Source organism: Lineus longissimus, chromosome 9 (assembly GCF_910592395.1).
Source record: "Lineus longissimus chromosome 9, tnLinLong1.2, whole genome shotgun sequence".
In the NCBI taxonomy this organism is placed as follows: Eukaryota; Metazoa; Nemertea; class Pilidiophora; order Heteronemertea; family Lineidae; genus Lineus; species Lineus longissimus.
The window spans coordinates 6,854,190-6,874,849 of record NC_088316.1 but is presented as its reverse complement, the minus strand read 5'-3'; the positions used below and the strand labels follow the sequence as shown (position 1 = coordinate 6,874,849).

The following is a 20,660-nucleotide window of genomic DNA, read 5'->3' as shown; positions in this document are numbered from 1 at the left end:
GTATATGGACGACACCATGGACAGCCTTGCTGAAATCAAAGAGGGATGTCAGCTGTATGAAGAATTGTCATCACTTTTGAAAGGAGCAGCCATGCACCCGAGAAAATGGTTGTCGAACTCATCAGCTGTACTAGCCCGTATACCGGAAACTGACAGAGCCTCAGAAATCAACCTAGAAGAAGGACAGCTGCCCTCTGTTAAAGCACTTGGAGTTCTTTGGCTTGCTGAAGAAGACGTGTTTACCTTCCACTTGACAGCCCCAGAAGAAGATTTCAAGATAACCAAGAGAAGCCTGCTGAGGAAAGTTGCTTCAATATTTGATCCGCTGGGATTGGTCTCCCCATACGTTGTCAGAGGAAAAATGCTGATGCAAGAAGTTTGGGCGAGTGGAATCGATTGGGATGATGAGGTTCCTGAAATCTTGGAGAAGAAAGCGAGAGATTGGATGACTGAGATATCTTATTTGGCAGAGGCAAAAGTACCGAGATGTATCCAACTTCAAGAGAAGGCAGTCAGCATCGAGATACATTCATTTGGAGATGCATCAGCAGATGCACATGGAGCAGCCATCTATACCAGAGTTACCTATGACAGCGGCATGGTAACTTCACGTCTGATAGCTTCAAAGACCAAAGTCGCTCCCCTTGTCGCTACCAGTATACCAAAACTCGAGATGATGGCAATTCTCAACTTACAGCTAGCCCAGTCAGTTGTAACAGCCTTAAAAGTCTCCCTTCGAGATGTCACGTTCTGGTCCGACAGCTTAAATGTCCTATGGTGGATAAGACGCCCAAGTCGAAAGTTGAAAATCTTCATAGCCAACCGAGTAGGGGAAATACAAAGCCATACAGATCCAAGTCAATGGAGGTATATCGCCACTAAACAGAATCCAGCAGATTTACCGTCAAGAGGAGTCAAAGCAGCAGATTTGGTCAGTCAGCAGCTGTGGTGGAGGGGTCCAGCGTTTCTTCTTGAACACAAGACAGAGTGGCCAGAAAACCAGTTCGAGAGAGGAGCTGAAGCAGTTGATGAAGTCAAGACAACAGAGATTGGATTGTTCACTACCGGAGCAGTCAATCTGTTAGATACACGGCTGGATCCAACACATCACTCAAGTTGGCTGCGATTAACCAGACTCCATGCATGGGTGCAACGTTTCTTGGAGAATTGCACAACATCACCAGTCTCGAGAACAAGAGGCGAACTCACAGCTGAAGAAATCCACGATGCTGAACTTTTCCTCATCAGACAAGCTCAAGTCGAATCATTCAAAGACGAGTTTACAGCCTTGAAGAACGGAAGGGAGCTTCCTAAGTCGAGTCCACTTGCTAGTCTAAAGTCAAAATTAGACAGGGATCAGATCCTACGAGTTGATGGTCGGTTGGAGTATGCAGAAAATCTGACCTTTGATGCTAAGCATCCCATAGTTCTACCAAGAAAACATCGAACAACTCAGCTGATTGTACAGGCGTACCATGAGCAGGGACACCACGTCGCTGTTACAAATCAAACACTTGCAGCACTATCGGCAAAATACTGGATAATCCGTGGTCGTGAGGAGGTCCGAGATGGTGAGGCCAACTGTAACTTCTGTAAACGTAGGAAAGCAAGAATCGTCAACCAAGTTGTGGCTCCGTTACCAAAGTCACGGGTAACTCAGCCTCTTCGAGCCTTCACTGTCACATCCGTCGATTACGCTGGGCCTTTTCTCACGAAACAGAGCAGAAGAGTTCAAACAAAGAGATGGTTGTGCCTTTTCACATGCCACGCATCCCGAGCCCTGCATTTAGAGATGGCGTACTCAATGAATACAGACTCGTTCCTTAATGCTTTCCACCGTTTTGTCAATCGAAGAGGGGTCCCACTGGAGATGACATCAGACAATGGTAGTAATTTCGTGGGTGCCAATAGAGAACTTATGGAGCTGATCACCCAACTCGATAGGGATAAGATTGTTCGAGAGACAGCCGGACAAGGAGTAAAGTGGACTTTCTTCCCCCCATTGGGTCCACATTTTGGGGGTCTTCATGAAAGTTTAGTCAAGAGTGCCAAACGAGCGATAAAAGCAATCTTAGAACGAGCCGATATCACAGATGAAGAACTGCAGACTGCCTTTACCGGAGCTGAGGCGCTTCTTAACTCGAGACCGCTCACATACCAGTCTGCAGATGCTAGGGATGAAATGCCACTCACCCCTAATCACTTTCTGCATGGCCAATGTGGGGGTCAGTTTGCACCAGAAGTCATTGATACCATCGATGGAACCCGTTTCAGCCCTGCCAGAAGATGGAGAAGAGTTCAAGATCTCCTTAAGCATTTCTGGAGACGTTGGCAGAGTGAATGGCTTCCACTGTTGCAGCACCGTCAGAAATGGAGAGATACCAAGAAAGACTTAACTGTTGGCACTGTCGTTCTCGTCGCCGACCCAGGTTCAACAAGGGGAACCTGGCCTCTTGGCCGGATAACGGAGGTATTTCCTGGAAAGGATGGTCACACCAGAGTCGCCAGAATCCAAGTTGGTGAGAAAACAATGCTCCGCCCAATCGTCCGATTGTGTCCCTTGGAGTGTTGAGGATATCGGCCCAGCAGAGTAGTCGGATGTATCGTCGAGATTTGCAGCCAGAGACACAACGAGACGCCGCTTATACTTACGATACGATGACGGGATCCTAATGATCCACTTTAGAGACACTTGAACATTAATTTCCGTGAAAAACGTGCCGATTGTGATATTACCAGTGTTCTTGGGGCCAGAATAATGTCCTTGGTAATATCCACAAGACAGGGTTGTCTACCCCTCTCTTGTATTTGTGAACTAAAGTACTACCGGGTACTTAAGACTTTTTGTGTGAGGGACTATAATTCCTTCTACATCGCCGTAGAATTGTGTTACTGCGCGGTCCGAGGACCAACTGTGTTAAAGTTGAGTATCAATAGGCTCATTGTGCACGTTTTTGTAGGACCAGCCAACAGAGGGTTAAATTGTGCCATTTTCAAGTTGTCCATTTCTTTGTGGGCAAGGGAGTTAAAAATTGAAGGGTTAAAGTGATGTTTTTCTATTTGGCATTTGTCCTCCAATAGACATGTGTTGTGAGAACTATTGATGTGTGATTGTGATTCTTTGCGCATGATTCAAATTCATTGGACGCTGAATGTGACAATCTACTAATTCTCAATTCCGCAAAATTGACTCTGTTCAGATGGACACTGGACAAATCTAGGCATTTGTTGCCATGAACTGATAACATGCATGTATTCAGAGACTTTAGTGCTTCATTGGATAGAGAGAAGTTAATTTTGTGTTTCGACTATTTTGTAGGACAACAACCTTTGGAAATCGTTTGGTCCTTTTCAAGCGTCTTTTTGGTACAAGCTAAGTTTCTTGGGGGAATTTTAAAGCAAAATTCTGGTTAGTGTGGTTGCTTCAGAATATGAGGCTTGGTTGACTTGTTTGTGACTTCCAAAGGTGTCGTTGTCCTGAAATGGTTGAGACTTGTGTTTTGCTCTAATGGGGACTAACTTTTTGAAGACATACTAGTACTGCGCACTCTCAAAGATAGTGAACTTATTGTTTGATTGGATTAGTTTTTTATAGGGTTTGTTCTTAATGCCTAATGCATGACAGTATTTTGAATACTCAGGTTCTGAGTTTTTGATTCCAGTTTAAATTGTTACAGTGTATGTGAGTATATAAACTTGAGTATTTGTTGGAATTGTTTTTGGAATGGGATAGTAGATTAAAAGGGTTCCGTTAAAATCCTAGGTATTAACGGGGAAGGGAGAATGTTTACGAGGTATAAAAGTGTCTTCGGCAGTGCACGGCCGAGGTGGAATGTGACAAATGTTGGTGGTGTTGGTGGACAAATAAAGACGAAAGAGTTTAGTTTGAATTCGAGTTTTGTTAAGTAAAATCGCCAATAAAACGGTAACAACGAAAGAAGAATGGAAATAAGATCATCCTTCAAAACAATTGAGACAAGACCACTAATGAATATTCATAGGTTGGAGGGTCGAGGCCTATCAATTAGACGAGTGCATGTTTTTTACTCTCAAGTACATATTTGGAGAGGTATTGAAAAAATATTTGCTGTGGCACGTCTACAGATATAAAGAAATTATTTGATGAAAAAATTAATTTCGAATTTTGCTAATTGGGTAATAAGCCCCCCTTTAGGAGGGGCTCTTAAGATACACGTGTGTGCGGGAGTAGATAATGTAAATGAATGATGAGAAATAAAGAGAGATTGTATATCCTACAAACAATTTTTTTTGGTATTTTTCTGAATTAACTCCGTTGAGTTTACCGATTTCTCCGCGATCTTCCGGTGGTGGTTGCTATCCCATTGGTTGAAATTAATTTAAATTAATTTAAATCTTCATGGGAATTCGCTACATCATATGCCTAAGAAATTGGCCAATTATATTAATATTTTTATCAGAGAAATATCCGTCCTAAATAATGACAGAAAAGGGTGGTTTATTTCAATTTTGTGTCGACATGATCGAGGTCACGTGACATAAAAACAAAACAATCGCACACACCCGTCCAAAAAAGGCACTTTAAGAAAAACAAATACGTTTTTCCAGCTTAAAACCACACTGACGACTAAGTTATATTGGTCTACTGCCCAAATCTGAAGTATCAAATTGAATCACAAACTAGAACTAGCTCTATTTAGCTACAGTTGCGTGAAAAATTCGGGTGAGCGACGTACCCTAGCGGCCAATAAATAAACTACTTTCAGCCGTCTGCTCCGGTCTCGTTAGGGAGTTTTCCCCAAATGTACGCGATGATGACGTGCCCCATTAACAGGACGTAACATCTATTTTAAAATGCGTTTCGAAAGTGAATGCATGAGGACAACCCATTTGTGTCGTATATCACTGGAAACGCCCGATTCCCGTGAATAAGGTCAATCACAATGTATTACATTACCAAAACAAAAATGTGTCGGAAGGAACTATATGGATGGTCCCATCGCACCCCCCCCTCCAGCAGTATGACACAGAAGGGCTAGTTGACTGTCCACCGGGGGGGGTTTGGGGGGAGCTTCCCCCCAACGCACTGGTAAAAACCTATGTCGACGGAGGGGGGTTTGGGGGGTGTCCCCCCATTGTAACAGCTGTAGTTGTTAGAGCTTGCACTTAACATATGCTCCTAGGGGGGTTCGGGGGAGCTCCCCCGACCTAAAGGGGGGCTCACTAAGTTCTTGACTTTACATATTAGGGGGCGTGTTTTGAGTTTTTTCTGCCAGTTGGCTGAAAACAGTGGAAATATCAAAGTCTGTCTAATTTGTCGATTATAAAAAAATTTCCGTGGTCAATCCCCAATTTCCATCGCACCAGTTACTCGCAAGACTAACCCGTATATCATATCCGAATTTTAGTTTCACTACTTGACGCATTCTTTGATGCGTCGCGGTCAAATATTGACAATTTAACTGCTAAAAGGCTTAAAATATCAATTGTGGTCTTGTCTCTTAAATTTAGGCACTATGGCGAGTTTGCATGGAGCGGGTAGCGAAATTTTTTTCTGCAGGATACTTCTGCCATAGTGTACATCTGACAGCCAATCAGAATTCAAGGCAAGCACGTGTCTTTGTTGACATCATCTTTCCACATGGCGCAATAATGTCAACAATGCCACGTGTTCTGATAATCTTGGAAAGAACAAGTTAGCAAATGGTTAGAGGAGTATATTAGCTAAAATATATTTATTTGCAGTATCTTAACATGTATTTTCATTGTCGAGTGGACTGTATTTATTGGACTTGTCTGTTAAGGCGCACTGTGCTCGGCAAAATAGCCGAGGTTGAATGTTTATCTGTCAACCGTGTAACTAGTTCTGCTGTATATGCATAGGTGGCGCCACCATTCAATTTTATTTTGTTTGCTTGTCAAAATGTGTTTTATACAATGGCCCTTCAACAATGTTCAAACTACCAAAATAGGCCTGATACCTTCAACAGCAGACATCGGATACACTGTCCCTTTAATAATTATCAACATTGGCAACACTGTCAGTGTCACTGCCCCTTAAAATTTCACAAATCGCGAGACATCGGATACACTGTCCCTTTAATAATTATCAACATTGGCAACACTGTCAGTGTCACTGCCCCTTAAAATTTCACAAATCAATGCATGCACTGCAATGTAGGATCAAATCAGCTGATGCCTCTTTTGTACGCATAATATCATCAATTTTACAATGAATCTGTGCAATTCATTCCTAAACACTACGACACAAACCTTGAGTTGAGCATACTTGGGGTCAGACAATTATTGTCACATTCACAGTTGAAGTGGCACTCGGCATGCGACTCGGTATCGTCCATTGTATTTGCATTATCATGCATAAATAAACAGTGTGACGTCAAAGATCGCGCCAATTGTGATTGGCTGTCAGATGTACACTGTGGCAGAAGTATCCTGCAGAAAAAAAATTCGCGAGCGGGTAACATTGCAAATACCACACGGTCACGTGACGTGTATCAGCAAATCATATTCACGGAATCTCACTTGAGGTATTCGTATTTCCCGTTTGATGACGTCATTATATAATTGGCAGAAATCCCGATATTCGTGATCTTCGGCGTGAAGATATAACAACTCGCGTTCGTCATGCGCTTCATTTCGTTGTTGTTCTCCATGATTTGAATCTGAATGATATCCTGATAATATGGCGGAACTCGGCATCAAAAACCCAATCAAGAGGCGACAGTCTTGGGCTAGTTTTCATACCCAAGCCAGTCAAGGGTGTTTTCCATCTAGCACATGTAACTGGACTACAACCCACGCCGAATGTTGTTCTGTGTTTTATTCGGAAGGGGGAGGTAAAGTACCTGACATGCCCGACTGTCACTGTGACTGTGAGGCTGGTGATGGAAAATCAGGAAGCTGTGCCACAGAGAGATGGTTCTTCAGAGAGCTGGCCAAGATTCTGTCCAAGAAAGGCCAGTGGGACAAATTGGAAACGTACATTACAAACTCTAGTGAGCTTTTTGCAGACCATCTGTGCGACCTGGATGTAAACAATGATAGTTTGGAGTGCCTTTATGAAGTGTTTGAACAGGACCAAAGACTTTTGACAGACGAAGAGCAGAGGGTGTTGAGCAGTGTCTTGAGAAAAGTCGAATTGCTTGGTCCTATCTTGGCAACAAGTCGAGCCAAAGCCCTAATCAGTGAATCAACTAAAGAATATGAAAGGTATGTATCCTATACGACACTTCATGCAATTACAAAGTTGAAAAAGTTGGCCCAGATGACGTGACGATGGTAACAATTGCCAGATTTCACATTTTAGCAGTCTTCCAATATATACCATGTTACGATATAACAGATTTCACATTTTAGCAGTCTTCCAATATATACCATGTTACGATATAACTGTATAGTGAGACCGAGTATGTCCCCCTCTATATTCAGTAGTTGGTAATAAACGTATTTGCACCAACGCTGAGTCGTCTCAATCAATACGAGCCCTATCTAGCTCACGGACTCGTAAAATGGTGACAGAAGTGGGATGGTGAAGGATCGCCAGATGGAGATTCTCTAGAGCTCGTTCGTCAGTGAAATAGCCGCCTCAAGCCCCCACACTTCGCCTCTCAAATTCTAAAAAACGTGCTCGCCTGGAAGCCGCCATTGTTAATACAGCCAACCTTGACCTAGGCTAAAAGTAATGACACTTTCGTAGTGCCTGGCACGCTAGAATGTACTTCTGAAACCTCGTCTCCAGGACTAATCGATACACTGTTTAAATGTTCACTCTATATGCGAACATGTACGAAGCTCAAGCTGAAAATGCAGTTCCTGGCAATCCTGCCCCTCCGATCATACAGAGTTCAGTTCCACTTCCCCACAAGCTAGATGTCAAGGGAATCCTTTCCCAGAACTGGAAACGTTGGAAATATGTAATTGAACTCTTATGAGATCGTCACAAATCTTAGAGTGCAAAGTAACGAATACAGAACTGCGACATTCGTCACTTGTGTCGGACCAGAGGCCCTAGAGATTTATAATTCCCTACCATTCGAGGAAGAGGAGGACAAACAGGATATAACTAAAATCATTGATTTAATGGAAAATCATTGTCTCGGTGTAACAAACACGATCTATGAACGGTACATATTCAACAACCGTGACCAAAAGTCTGGTGAAACGATAGATGAATATTGTACACAACTAAAGTCCCTCGCGCAAACTTGTGAATTTCAAAATCTCAAGGATGAACTGATCCGAGACAGAATTGTCTGTGGCATCTCGGATGATGGTGTCCGCAAGAAGCTCCTACAACAGAGCAAGCTGACATTAAAGTTGTGCATTGACATTTGCCGTGCAGCTGAGACCACTACCGCTCAAGTCAAGGCGATGAAATCTAGTGCAAGTGACTCTGTGCTTAAATTCTCAAGCAGGAAATCCTCTAAAGGTTCTTCAAGAGGTCAACATAATCGTGGAAGAGGTGGAAGCTCCAAACATGACTCTAAAACTCAAATGACTCTGAAATTTTACTGTAGATATTGTGGCTATAAACATGATAAAGACAGGAACAAGTGTCCTGCACTTCACGAAACATGTAACCTTTGCAATCGCGTTGGGCATTTCAGCCGCAAATGCCACTCTAGAAGCGCAAAAGAAAAGTCACGAAACAAGCATGTCCATGCCCTCGATGATGAAACTACCGACGAAACTGAAACTGACACGGATGAGGACATCCTATCTATCAATAACTCAAACAAGGGTTACAAGCGCAAAATATTCGCGAACATGTGTCTCGGTGAGAAGGGCGAGTGCATCACTAAATTTCAAGTTGACTGTGGTGCCACCTGCAATGTAATTAGTGAACTAGATCTGCCGCTTGGAACTAAAATTAGCCCCACCGATACGCAACTTACTACTTACAGCTACTGACACCAAACCACTAAACTGTGCACTAAAACGGAGCCACTATCCATTACCTGTGGTGGACGACTTACTGCCCAAGCTCGCCAATGTGAAGGTATATTCCGTCTTCGACGTCAAAAATGGGTACTGGCACGTAGAACTTGACGAACCATCCTCGCTTCTAACTACATTTGGGACCCCCTTTGGGCGCTTTAGGTGGTTGCGACTCCCATTCGGAGTGAAACCCGCATCTGAGATCTTTCAGCGCCACCTCGACCAGGTCATAAATGGTGCAAAAGGTGTTGAACTGATAGCTGATGACATGCTCATAACTGGAGAGGGAGACACTATAGAAGATGCTATCAAGGATCACGATCAAAACATCATTTCTCTACTCGAACGCTGCAGAGAGAACAACACAAAACTTAACTTGGACAAGCTCAAGTTCAAACTTTCAGAAGTTGATTTTAGTGGACACTTGTTCACGACGAACGGACTCAAAGCTGACCCTAAGAAGGTCGAAGCCATCGCTAACATGCCAAAACCCACAGATGTTGCTGGAGTACAGCGTCTCATTGGCATGATAAACTACCTGTCCCGATTTCTCAAAGGCTTATCAGACGCCTGTGAACCGCTCCGAGAACTAACCAAGAAAGATGCCGAATGGTTATGGACTGCAAACCACGACGCTGTCTTCGAAAAGATAAAACACTTGGCAACAACAGCTCCAGTGCTCAGATACTTTGATGTCCATGAAGACACCACCATACAATCTGATGCGTCCGACACTGGCTTGGGTGCAGCCATAATGCAAAAGGAACAACCTGTTGCCTACGCTAGCCGGGCTCTCACGTCGGCCGAGCGCAATTACGCTCAAATTGAAAAGGAGTTACTGGCCATTGTTTATGCGACAAAGAAGTTCCATCAATACACGTATGGCCGAAAGGTGATAGTTGAATCAGACCATCGCCCATTAGAATCCATCCAGAGAAAACCCCTTTTGTCAGCGCCAAAGCGATTACAACGAATGCTGCTCAGCCTTCAAGCGTACGACATCGAAATCAAGTACAAGAAAGGAAACGAAATGTTTCTAGCAGACACACTAAGCAGAGCCTATCTCCAGAGTGAAGACCACCATGACACCCGTCAGAATGTTGTTCTACAGTTCCAATCAATTCGAATGACAGACTACACACCAATCTCAAGTACAACCCTCAGAGAAATTCAACATGCCACACAGGATGATGAAGATCTCCAGGAACTCAAGTCTGTCATCCTGCAAGGGTGGCCAATCAACAAACGAGACTTGACAACTGCGTGCTCGCCCTACTTCAACATCAGAGATGAGTTGTCTGTGGAGAACAACATAATATTTCGAGGACAACAGCAATGCCTAGTTCCAAGATCTATGCGACGTAAAATCCTACAACGCCTGCATCAATCACATGATGGCATAGAAGCCTGCCGAAGAAGAGCAAGAGACTGTGTATACTGGCCTGGCATCAATGCTGAGATAGCCGCTTTGATCGAACAATGTGATACTTGCCAGACCTCCATGAGAAAGCAACAAAAGGAAACACTACAACCACACCTGATACCTGACCTCCCTTGGACAAAAGTTGGTTCAGATCTGTTTTCCATCAATCAGGAGGACTACCTTGTTTGTGTAGACTACTACAGTGATTTTTTCGAACTAGACAAGCTACAAACCAAAACAGCCAGTGAAGTGATTGAAAAGATGAAAAGCCACTTTGCACGCCATGGAATTCCTACAGAAGTAGTCTCTGATAATATTCCATACAATGCCAAAGACTTCGCCACTTTTGCCAAAACATATGGATTCAAACACACCACCATATCCCCTGGACATTCACAATCAAATGGCAAAGTAGAAAGCGCAGTGAAAATCGCGAAACGTCTGATAAAGAAATCCCTCCACTCAAGAACAGACTTACACCTATCGCTTCTACAGATTCGAAATACCCCAACAGAAGGCATGCAAAGTTCTCCAGCACAGCGCCTGTTTAGTCGTCGTACAAGGACCCAGCTACCCATAACAAACATTCAGTTAAAGCCAAAGACTCTGGAAGACGTCAACAGCAAAAAGAAGAAGAAAATCGCAAAGCAAGCCCGAATCTATGATGCAAAAGCAAAGGACCTCCCAGAATTGAAAATTGGTTACAACGTCCGCGTACGATCCATCCGACCATATCAAAAGGAATGGCAGAAAGGACAAATAGACAAGCGCAATGATAGATCGTATGAACTTCTTATGGATGATGGCACTAAGATTCGCAGGAATAGAAGATTCATTCGCGCAACCTCCGAACCGTTCACTACTAGTATCAGACCTGATCAAGACACCGAACCGCCACTTGTGTTCGATGATCATCACAACACATCAGCCCCTCCAAGCTCAGTGGACAAACCCCCATGCGAGAATCACTCTCCATCAGAGGACGCTCCCATGGAACATCCGCAGCTCCGCACAACTCGCTCTGGACGCACTGTGAGACCGCTAGACAAGTTAAACTTATAATGCGCGCCAAGAAACAACTTAAGCGTTCATCGATGACACCTTTACTTCCGCCATAAGACTAACGTCGGAGTAAAGTTATAGCCTATTTAGTATTATGATTAATATAATATACCCGCACACGTATATCCTCTGATACGTATATCCGCGCACTAAAGTCGTGTATCTACAATTTCATAGTCTATGATTATCTTTGTTTATGTGGTTACTTACCAAGGAGGATACCGCGGTGACGTCACATCACGTGATCCCGACCCATATTAGTGATCGCTATGGCCAATCAGATTCAGTCTACTGACAGCACCAGCACTGAACACATCTCCACGTCTCACTGTCTGGTGCGCTCCTGTACACAGAACACCAATAGACATGAAATATTGCAATACCTAGTATGGATTCTTCCCGTGTAAAATAAAATTTACAGAGCAGATTAACTTCCACGAATAAAAAAGACGTTTGGCGTGGCCAAAGTGCGGAAATAATGTCTCCGCTAAAATACACTACGAAATACACTAGGCAATGCACTACGCAATATACAGTAGAGATACAGTTGAGTTTGTTATTGTTTTGACTTAGAAGCCCGCCCATATCATAATATATTCATGTATTCATGAAGTATGAACTCATTTCTGTCCCATACAACTCTAAGAACAGCCAATTTCTCCTTAAATCATCACCGAAACCGCGATATCCGCAGGAAGATTTCGTTCCAGTGTCCGAAAATGCATGATCTTACAGGGGCGCTAACTCGACAAATAGAGGGGATCTATGGGGATCTATGCAAGTTTTAGGTATTACAGGTCTCGAACTTGTAAAATCTGTGAACATGCCTCCAAATCCCATTATGATAATGAAGAGATTGCCCCATATCTGGGAGACTGTTTTGAAACCATCGCTAATTTTGGAAGATCGGTGCCCGGCTATTTGGTTTAAAAAACCCTATTTTTCCCCATCAAAACAGCACTTTTCATTATTCAAATGATAGCTTATTGTCTGAAGACTTATTTCATAGCAGAAAAGTACTAATAACTCTGATTTGATGCGAAAAATCTAACTTTTTTGATGACTTGATTTTCCCTTGGCCGTGGATCGAGTTTGTTTACAATATGCAGCGCCATCTTGGAAAAGCCGTGACGTCACCGCGGTATCCTCCTTGGTTACTTACCATAACTTTCGACTAGCCGCAGATTGCGATGATTTGTTTAATTTTCTTATAACTTTGACTTTCAATATTGGTAATTAGCATTTCATTCTATTAGTAAGTGTTCTCTTACATTATAGCTAGCTTGGCCATTGGACTCCTCTAAACAAAAGGGGATGTTACGATATAACTGTATAGTGAGACCGAGTTGTGTCCCCCTCTATATTCAGTAGTTGGTAATAAACGTATTTGCACCAACGCTGAGTCGTCGCAATCAATACAAGCCCTATCTAGCTCACGGACTCGTAACATACCATTGTCTAAAACAGTACCGTTGTCGTATCCGGGCAAACTATTACTAAAAAGAAGTTGAAAAAGTTGGCCCGGATATGGTCGTATCCGGGCAAACTATTACTAAAAAGAAGTTGAAAAAGTTGGCCCGGATATGGCAATGGGCAGTTTCTGCCTGCGCCTTGCCCAACTCCTGGGTGATTTTGGGCAAAAACCCCAAAATGAAAAACATTAAAAACATCTGAATTGCGGACAAGGCGATGGCTAATTTTTGGTCAAATTCCCTCCAAATTACCGACAATAGGCAAAAAACAATGCTTTCCCACGGGCGCTTGGAGAGTCAAGTAAGCCCGACAGGTGTGATATTGGCGTAATTAATGAATGTAATTACCCCATGGCATTGTGTTTTTGTATCCTAATTAAGCCGCGGCATTTGTTTACTCATCTTTTCAACTAATCACATAGGCCTATTGTGTCAACGGACACTCATAAATCCACGTGGTTTTGTCAGTGTTGCGGCGAATATGCGTTGGTAGAGAAATTTGAAAAAATTAATCATTAATCAAAGGTGGCTGATGGACAGAAATTTAATTATGGTGTTTTTTTCACACATTCTGACATGTCAAGGAGATTTTGCAATAAAAGGGGCACCTTTTACTCGAGAGATTATTCACTTTCTAAGTTCCAAAGTAGCTCACGTCATTCAACGCAACATCACAAGCAAATACCGATGAGCCAACAGGTTTAAAGTTTCTACGCTAGATGTCGACACAGAGAAAACCAAGACCTGCAAGGCGGGAACTTCAAATCCACCTATCCGACGATTTGGCATAACCTCTCTGTTGCGGACACCTCTCTATTGCGGACACCTGGGCCCAGTCCCATGGGTGTCCGCAATAGAGAGGTTATACTGTACTTTTATGGTACTTTACTCCAAGCAAGGATTCATTACTTGTTATACCGACTTTGATTTGACGTATACTATGTACATGTTTCTTAACCAGGAGGAATATCCACCAAATATATACATTGAGTACAATGGCCCCTGATTGCAGCAGCGAGGGATACATTACCCAGATGCGATTTGTTATACTGAATATCCTCACCTCCAAGACACAGCCAGGTTTTAGCACACTGTACATTGAGAGGTACAATGGGTGAAGGGTTTATGCAGGGCGTATTAAAGCACCGGCCTGGCCCGCGATTTGCATGCGAATATAGCCAGTAGACCAGCCCCTATCAATAGAGAGGAAATGGATCGACCACAGAGTAATAAAGGGTAACACTTAGCGTTCCCTGTGTAGTGGTGAAGAGACACGTGTGCCCCAAGGATTATACGGGGTGTTTCAAAAACTACTACACTCAAAAAACCTTGACGAATATTCTTGACGAGAAATTTTAATAACCGATTTTATTAATACAACACAATGGAAAGAATAACTCTGGTATTGTTGTTCTTTAGGTTTGCGCGCTGGACAGTATAAGTAGCATACATGACAAAGGAACACCCCCTCCAAAAATGGAGGAAATTCCTAGTTATTATTTCAAATGTCACTGATCTTGCTCCATCACTGGAAGATATTCAAGCCCATCACCCTCCTCGTCATCGTTGGCTTCTACTTCATGTGCTCCGTTACCATCGCCATCTTCATCATTGCCATCACCCAATATACCGGCGGCGTGAAATCCGCTGATTACGACATTCGGGGGAACTTCATCCCATGCTGCCCCAATCAATCGTGCAACATCAAGGTGGCTAATGGGCGGGCACTGTCCATCAGCGGTGTGCGCCTCCTTCCATGCGCGCCAATTGGAACGGAGCTTACTTTTAAAACTTCCCATGACAGTCAAATCGAGAGGCTGTAAAAGCGGAGTACATTTGGGAGGTATCAGTTCAATGATACCACCTATCTCAACCACTCGCATGGCGACATCATCATTCAGGTGTACACGTGCCCTGTCCCACAGATGGATATACGGTACGTCAGACCCAACAAATGGTATAACAATCTCCTCGATGAGATCCAGCAAGACTTGAGTCCTGACCCAACCAGTTTCGGTGTGAGCGATATGGACATTTGGTGGTGGATTAGCTCTTAACTCTTCCCTTGCAGCAATTGTTGGTGTTTTAGAGGTAATGTGGCATGGCATCTTCCTTCCGTTGCTGGTTATGCCAAGGGTTACGCTACATCCAAGGCGTGTATTCCCACATGATGACTTTATGTTAACTTGGCGATTGCCTTTTGTATCGTATGTGTAATTCGGCAATGCGTCGAAAAGAGCGAATGTCTCGTCTAGGTTTGCAATGAAAGATGGTGCGGTATCTCGAACTGTGTTGTGGAATGCATTCCTAAAGTTGGTCACCACCTCATCAGCATGTTCCGGAAGTTGCTTGTCATCCTTGGTTTTCCGTCGGCATGTAATGCCGTGTCTTTTAAGGAAACCTAAACGCCATCCGTTAGATGCGGTGAAAACGGAAAGTGTCGGCTGCTCACGCAAAATAACCGCTTGACGGTCCATCCCAAGGTCATCCCACCACTCTGTGTACAACCGTAATGCCTCGTGGGATATCTGTCGTCCTGCGATGGGCGTACCTAGACCACGTTGCATCATAAACCAGTCGTACAAATTTCTTTCCATCTCCGGAAATAGCCCTGAAAATACAGAAGGCAAAAGGCATGAATTAAGCAGTGTTGCATCGCAATTTTCAATGCTTAAGGTTTCAACACCTCAAGCAAAATTGAAGAAACATTATAGCAAAAATCGGTAAGGAATTACACTAACCTATTCCTCTCTCAAAGCACGCTTGCTCAGTTCCTCTTCTCTGAGTCCTCTTGATGCTGGAGGATAACCCCCTCATCGTTTAACCAACCAAAGAACGTATACCGTGATAAGTTGTTGTCTTTTGCAAATGCAGAAGCTGAAACATTTTCATTATTTGCCTGGAGGAGTCTAAAATCTGTGAGCAGTTTGACCTTTTCATTTAATAAATAGTGCCGACGGCGTTTAGGGGCAGGCTGCGGCTCCACAACTTCTTTCTCCATCCCTTGCTCGGTTCGTGATAATGCATGTAGTCCTCGGTACGGAGGATCTTCATTTCCCAATGACAATGACAATTTGTGTTCATCCCAATACTTTGCTTTTAAAGGGGTAATAATGAAGGTCGTGTCGTCGATGCCCATTGAATTACAGAACGGGATTCCACTTCATTGGCGTGATGCAATCGATCTTCAAGCCACGAAAACCGATCTTTAATAGAGTGAATGCTCAACATGATTAGGCCCAGTTGATTTCCGATGACCCATCAATCAAAGGAATGGGTGTTTCTAATACCGGCTGTGAGTTCGGATAGAACACATGATGGTTCTTGCACACCATCCTTATCTTACAAAGTGAACCCAGACTTTTTCGATTTTTCCCAATGGCAATGATACTGATTTTGGAACTGCACTTAGGGCACACACAAAATTTCCGGCAAAGCTCATGAAGTTGACGCTCATAGACAATGAATTTCTCTTCCTCCATGAATGACAAGAGCTGGCTAGAATAGCCTCCATCACATCATAAAAACTACCACGCTTGTCATCAGTGGCTGCTTGTTTTGGGTCGGGTCGATGTAGGTGGGATCATCGGAAGATTTCTCAGACTCTGAAACATCTGAACTTCTGCAATAAAAAAATTACATCTATATGGATGTAATATAATATAACACACAGCACCAGTAGGCCCACACTACAGTGCTCAACAATTGATTTTTTTGCCCACTTGCCCCTGGGCAATCAAATTGAACAAATCCAGTTGCCCAGACAATCAATCAATCAATCAATCAATGATGGCATCTTGGCCCATGGTATGAAGAGTGCAGCTAATTTAAAGATATATCTATTTTAAGCACTTGCCTATGATAGGCTAATTGCTAATTGCCCATGGGCATGCAGGCAGGCATGATAACATTTTGACCACTTGCCCGGCAAATTCCAATTTGTCGAGCTCTGAAACAAATATCATGCTGTTATAAAGTAACACACACCTCTGGGATTGACAAAAATCTGTCTGAGTCAGTTTCAGTATGCGTGGAAGTTTGCAGTTGATTTCTTGTGGTGCTTTCCGGCTTCTGTAAGAAAAAAAGAATGAACATCATAGCATCTAATGCTGCGTTCACACTAGATGCGGATTTAAACCGTATTCCGTAGTCCGCACTTCGGAATGCGGATTAAGCCCTCATTCCGAACTAGTCGTGTTCAGACACGAATCTCACTAGTCCGTATTTACCACAGCGCCATCTACAAAAGACGAATCAAACTGCTCTAGTTAGCGGTCAAGGTCATTCATTCCAAGATGGCTGCGCCCATAGATGATAATCTGCCAAATAATCGTGAAAATGAAGGGTTCCCTATGGTTTTTGCGTTCATGCTGCAAGTAATGAGAATGAATGGGGAACATAGACGTCGGCGGCGCCTCAGACAGCGTCATTTGGCGGCTGAGCGGCGATTGCGGTGGCAGCGGCACCAAGATCAACAGCGTCTGGCTATGTTGACATTCGTGTTGGTGCACTTGCAGCAGGTGATGGTTGGCCAAAACCGCATTCCTCGTCGTATGTGGGTGAAGTATCGTTTGCGGAACTACTGGGATGAAGTATACAATGGTAATTTGTGGGAGCCAGTTGATTGGAGGGAGAACCTGCGGATGTCCAGGGAAACATTCGAAATATTATGTGTTCATCTACAGGCTGCACTTCAAAAGCAGGAAACACGAATGAGAAGGCCGATTCCTCACCATGAACGGTTAGCAGTAACTCTATGGAAACTTGCAACCCCCACTGAATACCGCACTCTTGCTCAGAAATTTGGTCTTGGACGCTCCACCGTGTGTACTATTTTCCACGAAACTTGTGAGGCTATTTGCCTGATTCTCCTTCCAATATATATCAAGTTCCCTACTGGTGAACGCCTTAATAGTACCGTACAAGGATATGAACGTCGTTGGGGTTTCCCTCAGTGTGTCGGAGCTATTGATGGAATGCACGTTCCGATCAAAGCTCCGAGGGAAAACCCAGCAGATTACTACAATCGGAAATTATACCACTCCATTGTGCTTCAAGGAGTGTGCGACTGGAGGTACCGCTTCACGGATGTGTTCTTCGGCTACGCTGGCCGTGCCCATGATGCTCGTATTTTGGCGAATTCTGGTATTTACAATATGGCTGTAACTGGACAATTGTTACCAAACCAAAATCGGGTTATTGTTGGCCAGAATGTTCCCCTCTTCATCGTCGCTGATGCAGCATATCCCCTTTTCCCTTGGCTTATGAAACCCTTTGCCCATCGAGGCATTTTAGCTGCAGCACAGCATCGGTTTAACTATAGACTCAGTCGTGCGCGAATGACTATTGAAAATACGTTTGGACGTCTGAAGGCCAGATGGAGGTGTCTTTTGAAAAAAAATGAATTTGAACTAGAAAATATTCATAGAGTTGTCATGGCATGTTGTGTTATGCACAATGTTTGTGAAATTCACAATGAACGTCTAAATGCGAACTGGAGGGAAATCCTGAGAGAATATGAGGGTGACGACCCCCTACTGATGGTTGCCCAAGAAGTTGATGCTCGTCAAATGGATGTGGCCAGAGGACATGAAATTCGTAATGCCCTAGTTGAATTCTTAGCACATTGATCTGACAATGAGGCAGAGATGTTACTTTCTGTGACGAAACTTGCTTGTCTGAAATAAATTTTGCTTGAAATTCTGTTATGCCAGTTTTGTAATTTGGGAAATACATGATTATAACATCTATATATTCTTTTTTTCCCTGACCAGATAGTCTCCTTCTGTACTGTCTCAGGTAGTGTCATGTAACACCCCGAGACAGTATCACATCATATTTTGTCACACTCGCACTGGCTAGAAGAATGAATGAAGGTAATTACGGGGTATTGCAATGTCATGATGGGTGTACACAGGTAAAGTTCCCCTCTATTTGTCAATGGGATAATTACCAGCCATGCCAGCGATGGAAGATAAATCTTAGCTCTTGATCATTCCATGGATTGGGCCCTGGCCTTGCATAGAATGACAGTCTATAGATAAAGACTACAATATTCTACTAAAATCAAATGTATTAAAAAATAAAATCTGGTTACATGTAGGATATTTCAATTGCCCCAAAGAAAAGAACATATTACAATATTCTACCATGAAATTAAATGAACCGATATTCATATAAAATAAACTCTGATTACATGTAGGCCTACTTTGCTCTACAACAGACTAGTGCAGTTATTGCACAATGTAATTTCCGCCTGAGAAACATTTGACCAGTAGAAATGGCATTGCTGGCTGTTGTCCTGCAAAAATGAAGTGTTCATCATATTTAGAAATTAAACAGTTATCCTTTTACAATGTGCCAATACAGCAGCCCCTGGTTTGCAATATCCATTCAGTTGCATTGATATACTGCATTCACCCTGTAGACACCTACCTTGGTTACCCATGAACATATTTGCCATTGTCCTCATCATTAGCATATTCTGTTCGAACTCTTGAGCACGGAGCTCCTTTTCGCGTTCCTCATCCCTTTGCCTCTGTTCTGCCTCTCTCATACGGAAGGATTCATTGGCCTCCTCTTGTTGCCTGAGGAATTGTGCCAGGATGTCACTCACTTGCTCACTGCCTTGATTACGCTTGGTCTTCTTCTGCTTCTTCCTGCTGTAGTCTACAGAATGAACACGGCAAAAGAAATTATTTAAATTTAAGGCAAACAACACTGACTTATGATACATGCTAGTATTGCAACTTGACAAATCAAAACTTCTGGTCATTCGGACATTCAAAGTGACAGCTAGGAATCCTTGGATGGGCAAAATCGTTTAACTGGGGTATCCGATGAGAACTGCTGTCCATTTGAGAGATGATCGTATACCAACCGTTAACAGAGGACTTCTCATCCTCTGAGGACTTTGTGGGATGGTTCCTTTTGGGTGTTGCGACGTAACCACTTGTGCTGCTTCCTGTGCTTTTGTTGCTGGCTCTCGAGTCTGGTCTGATGTTGGCTGGCTCATCATCAGTCATGTCAGCATCTGTTACTGCATTATTTGAGTCGTTGACTTTTGAACCTATAAGAACAACAGCAAAAAAATAAGTTGAGCTAATAGTTATCGAGACGCCTCAATAATCGCCATATAGCTTAATGTAGCTGGCGACTACCGTAAATTAATTGGACCTCGCTCATCCTGCCAACCAAAAGGAGCAAGGGTTGGGGGGGGGGGGGGTAGGCCTATGTAAGGTCATATAGGTCATGACACAAAACATGCTCCCTTCTACTACAGTACTTGTACAGCCAGCCAGTAATATTTTGGAAAGCAAGTATGCAAATGTGTGAAGTCATGGGATGCACAGCACAGCTAGCACATCAGCATGATCAGTCTAGCCTTCCAATGATGATCAGCAGTGTGATCAGCTGGTGATGGCAATTAAACTTACTCTCCATTGACAAATCGAATTCGTTGAGGTCGTCAACTTCATGTTCCTCATCTTCATCTTCTTCTTGGTGGTCATCGGGCCTTTGAAAATCGTCAGCACCCCGCACCATTGTGTCCACCACATGTCGTGGATTGTGAATGGGTCGGGTACCCATTACCTCATCCAGGATATCCCATTCTTCGTCGGTATATCCACCCGGTATTTTGCGCCCGCCTGACGTACCAGATCTCCCCATGTTGTCTCTTCTTTTTGCCCAATCCCCTTTCATCGCCTTCAACTTAATTCGACACTGGGCTTCCGTGCGTATATGGCCCTGATCCATCATCAGTT

General features: G+C 43.4%; 2 protein-coding genes across 2 annotated transcripts in view; both read left to right on the top strand.

Annotated features, from left to right (window-relative positions):
• Positions 1-16: 16 nt before the first annotated feature.
• LOC135493580 (uncharacterized) lies at positions 17-2,572 on the top strand. The gene has a single exon (XM_064781003.1). It carries the CDS (start codon positions 17-19, stop codon positions 2,570-2,572), a length of 2,556 nt encoding a protein of 851 aa, XP_064637073.1.
• A 4,053-nt stretch (positions 2,573-6,625) lies between these two features.
• LOC135493879 (uncharacterized) overlaps positions 6,626-20,660 on the top strand; it is a 38,014-nt gene continuing 23,979 nt past the window's right edge. Inside the window, exon 1 of the mRNA XM_064781520.1 lies at positions 6,626-7,209. Coding sequence (XP_064637590.1) covers positions 6,683-7,209 — 527 coding nt within the window. The 5' untranslated portion in view covers positions 6,626-6,682. The remainder of the gene's footprint in view (positions 7,210-20,660) is intronic.

Bases quoted from the DNA above. Each gene is read 5' to 3' on its own strand.
- LOC135493580 (XM_064781003.1), top strand. From the start codon at position 17: ATGGACAGCCTTGCTGAAATCAAAGAGGGATGTCAGCTGTATGAAGAA.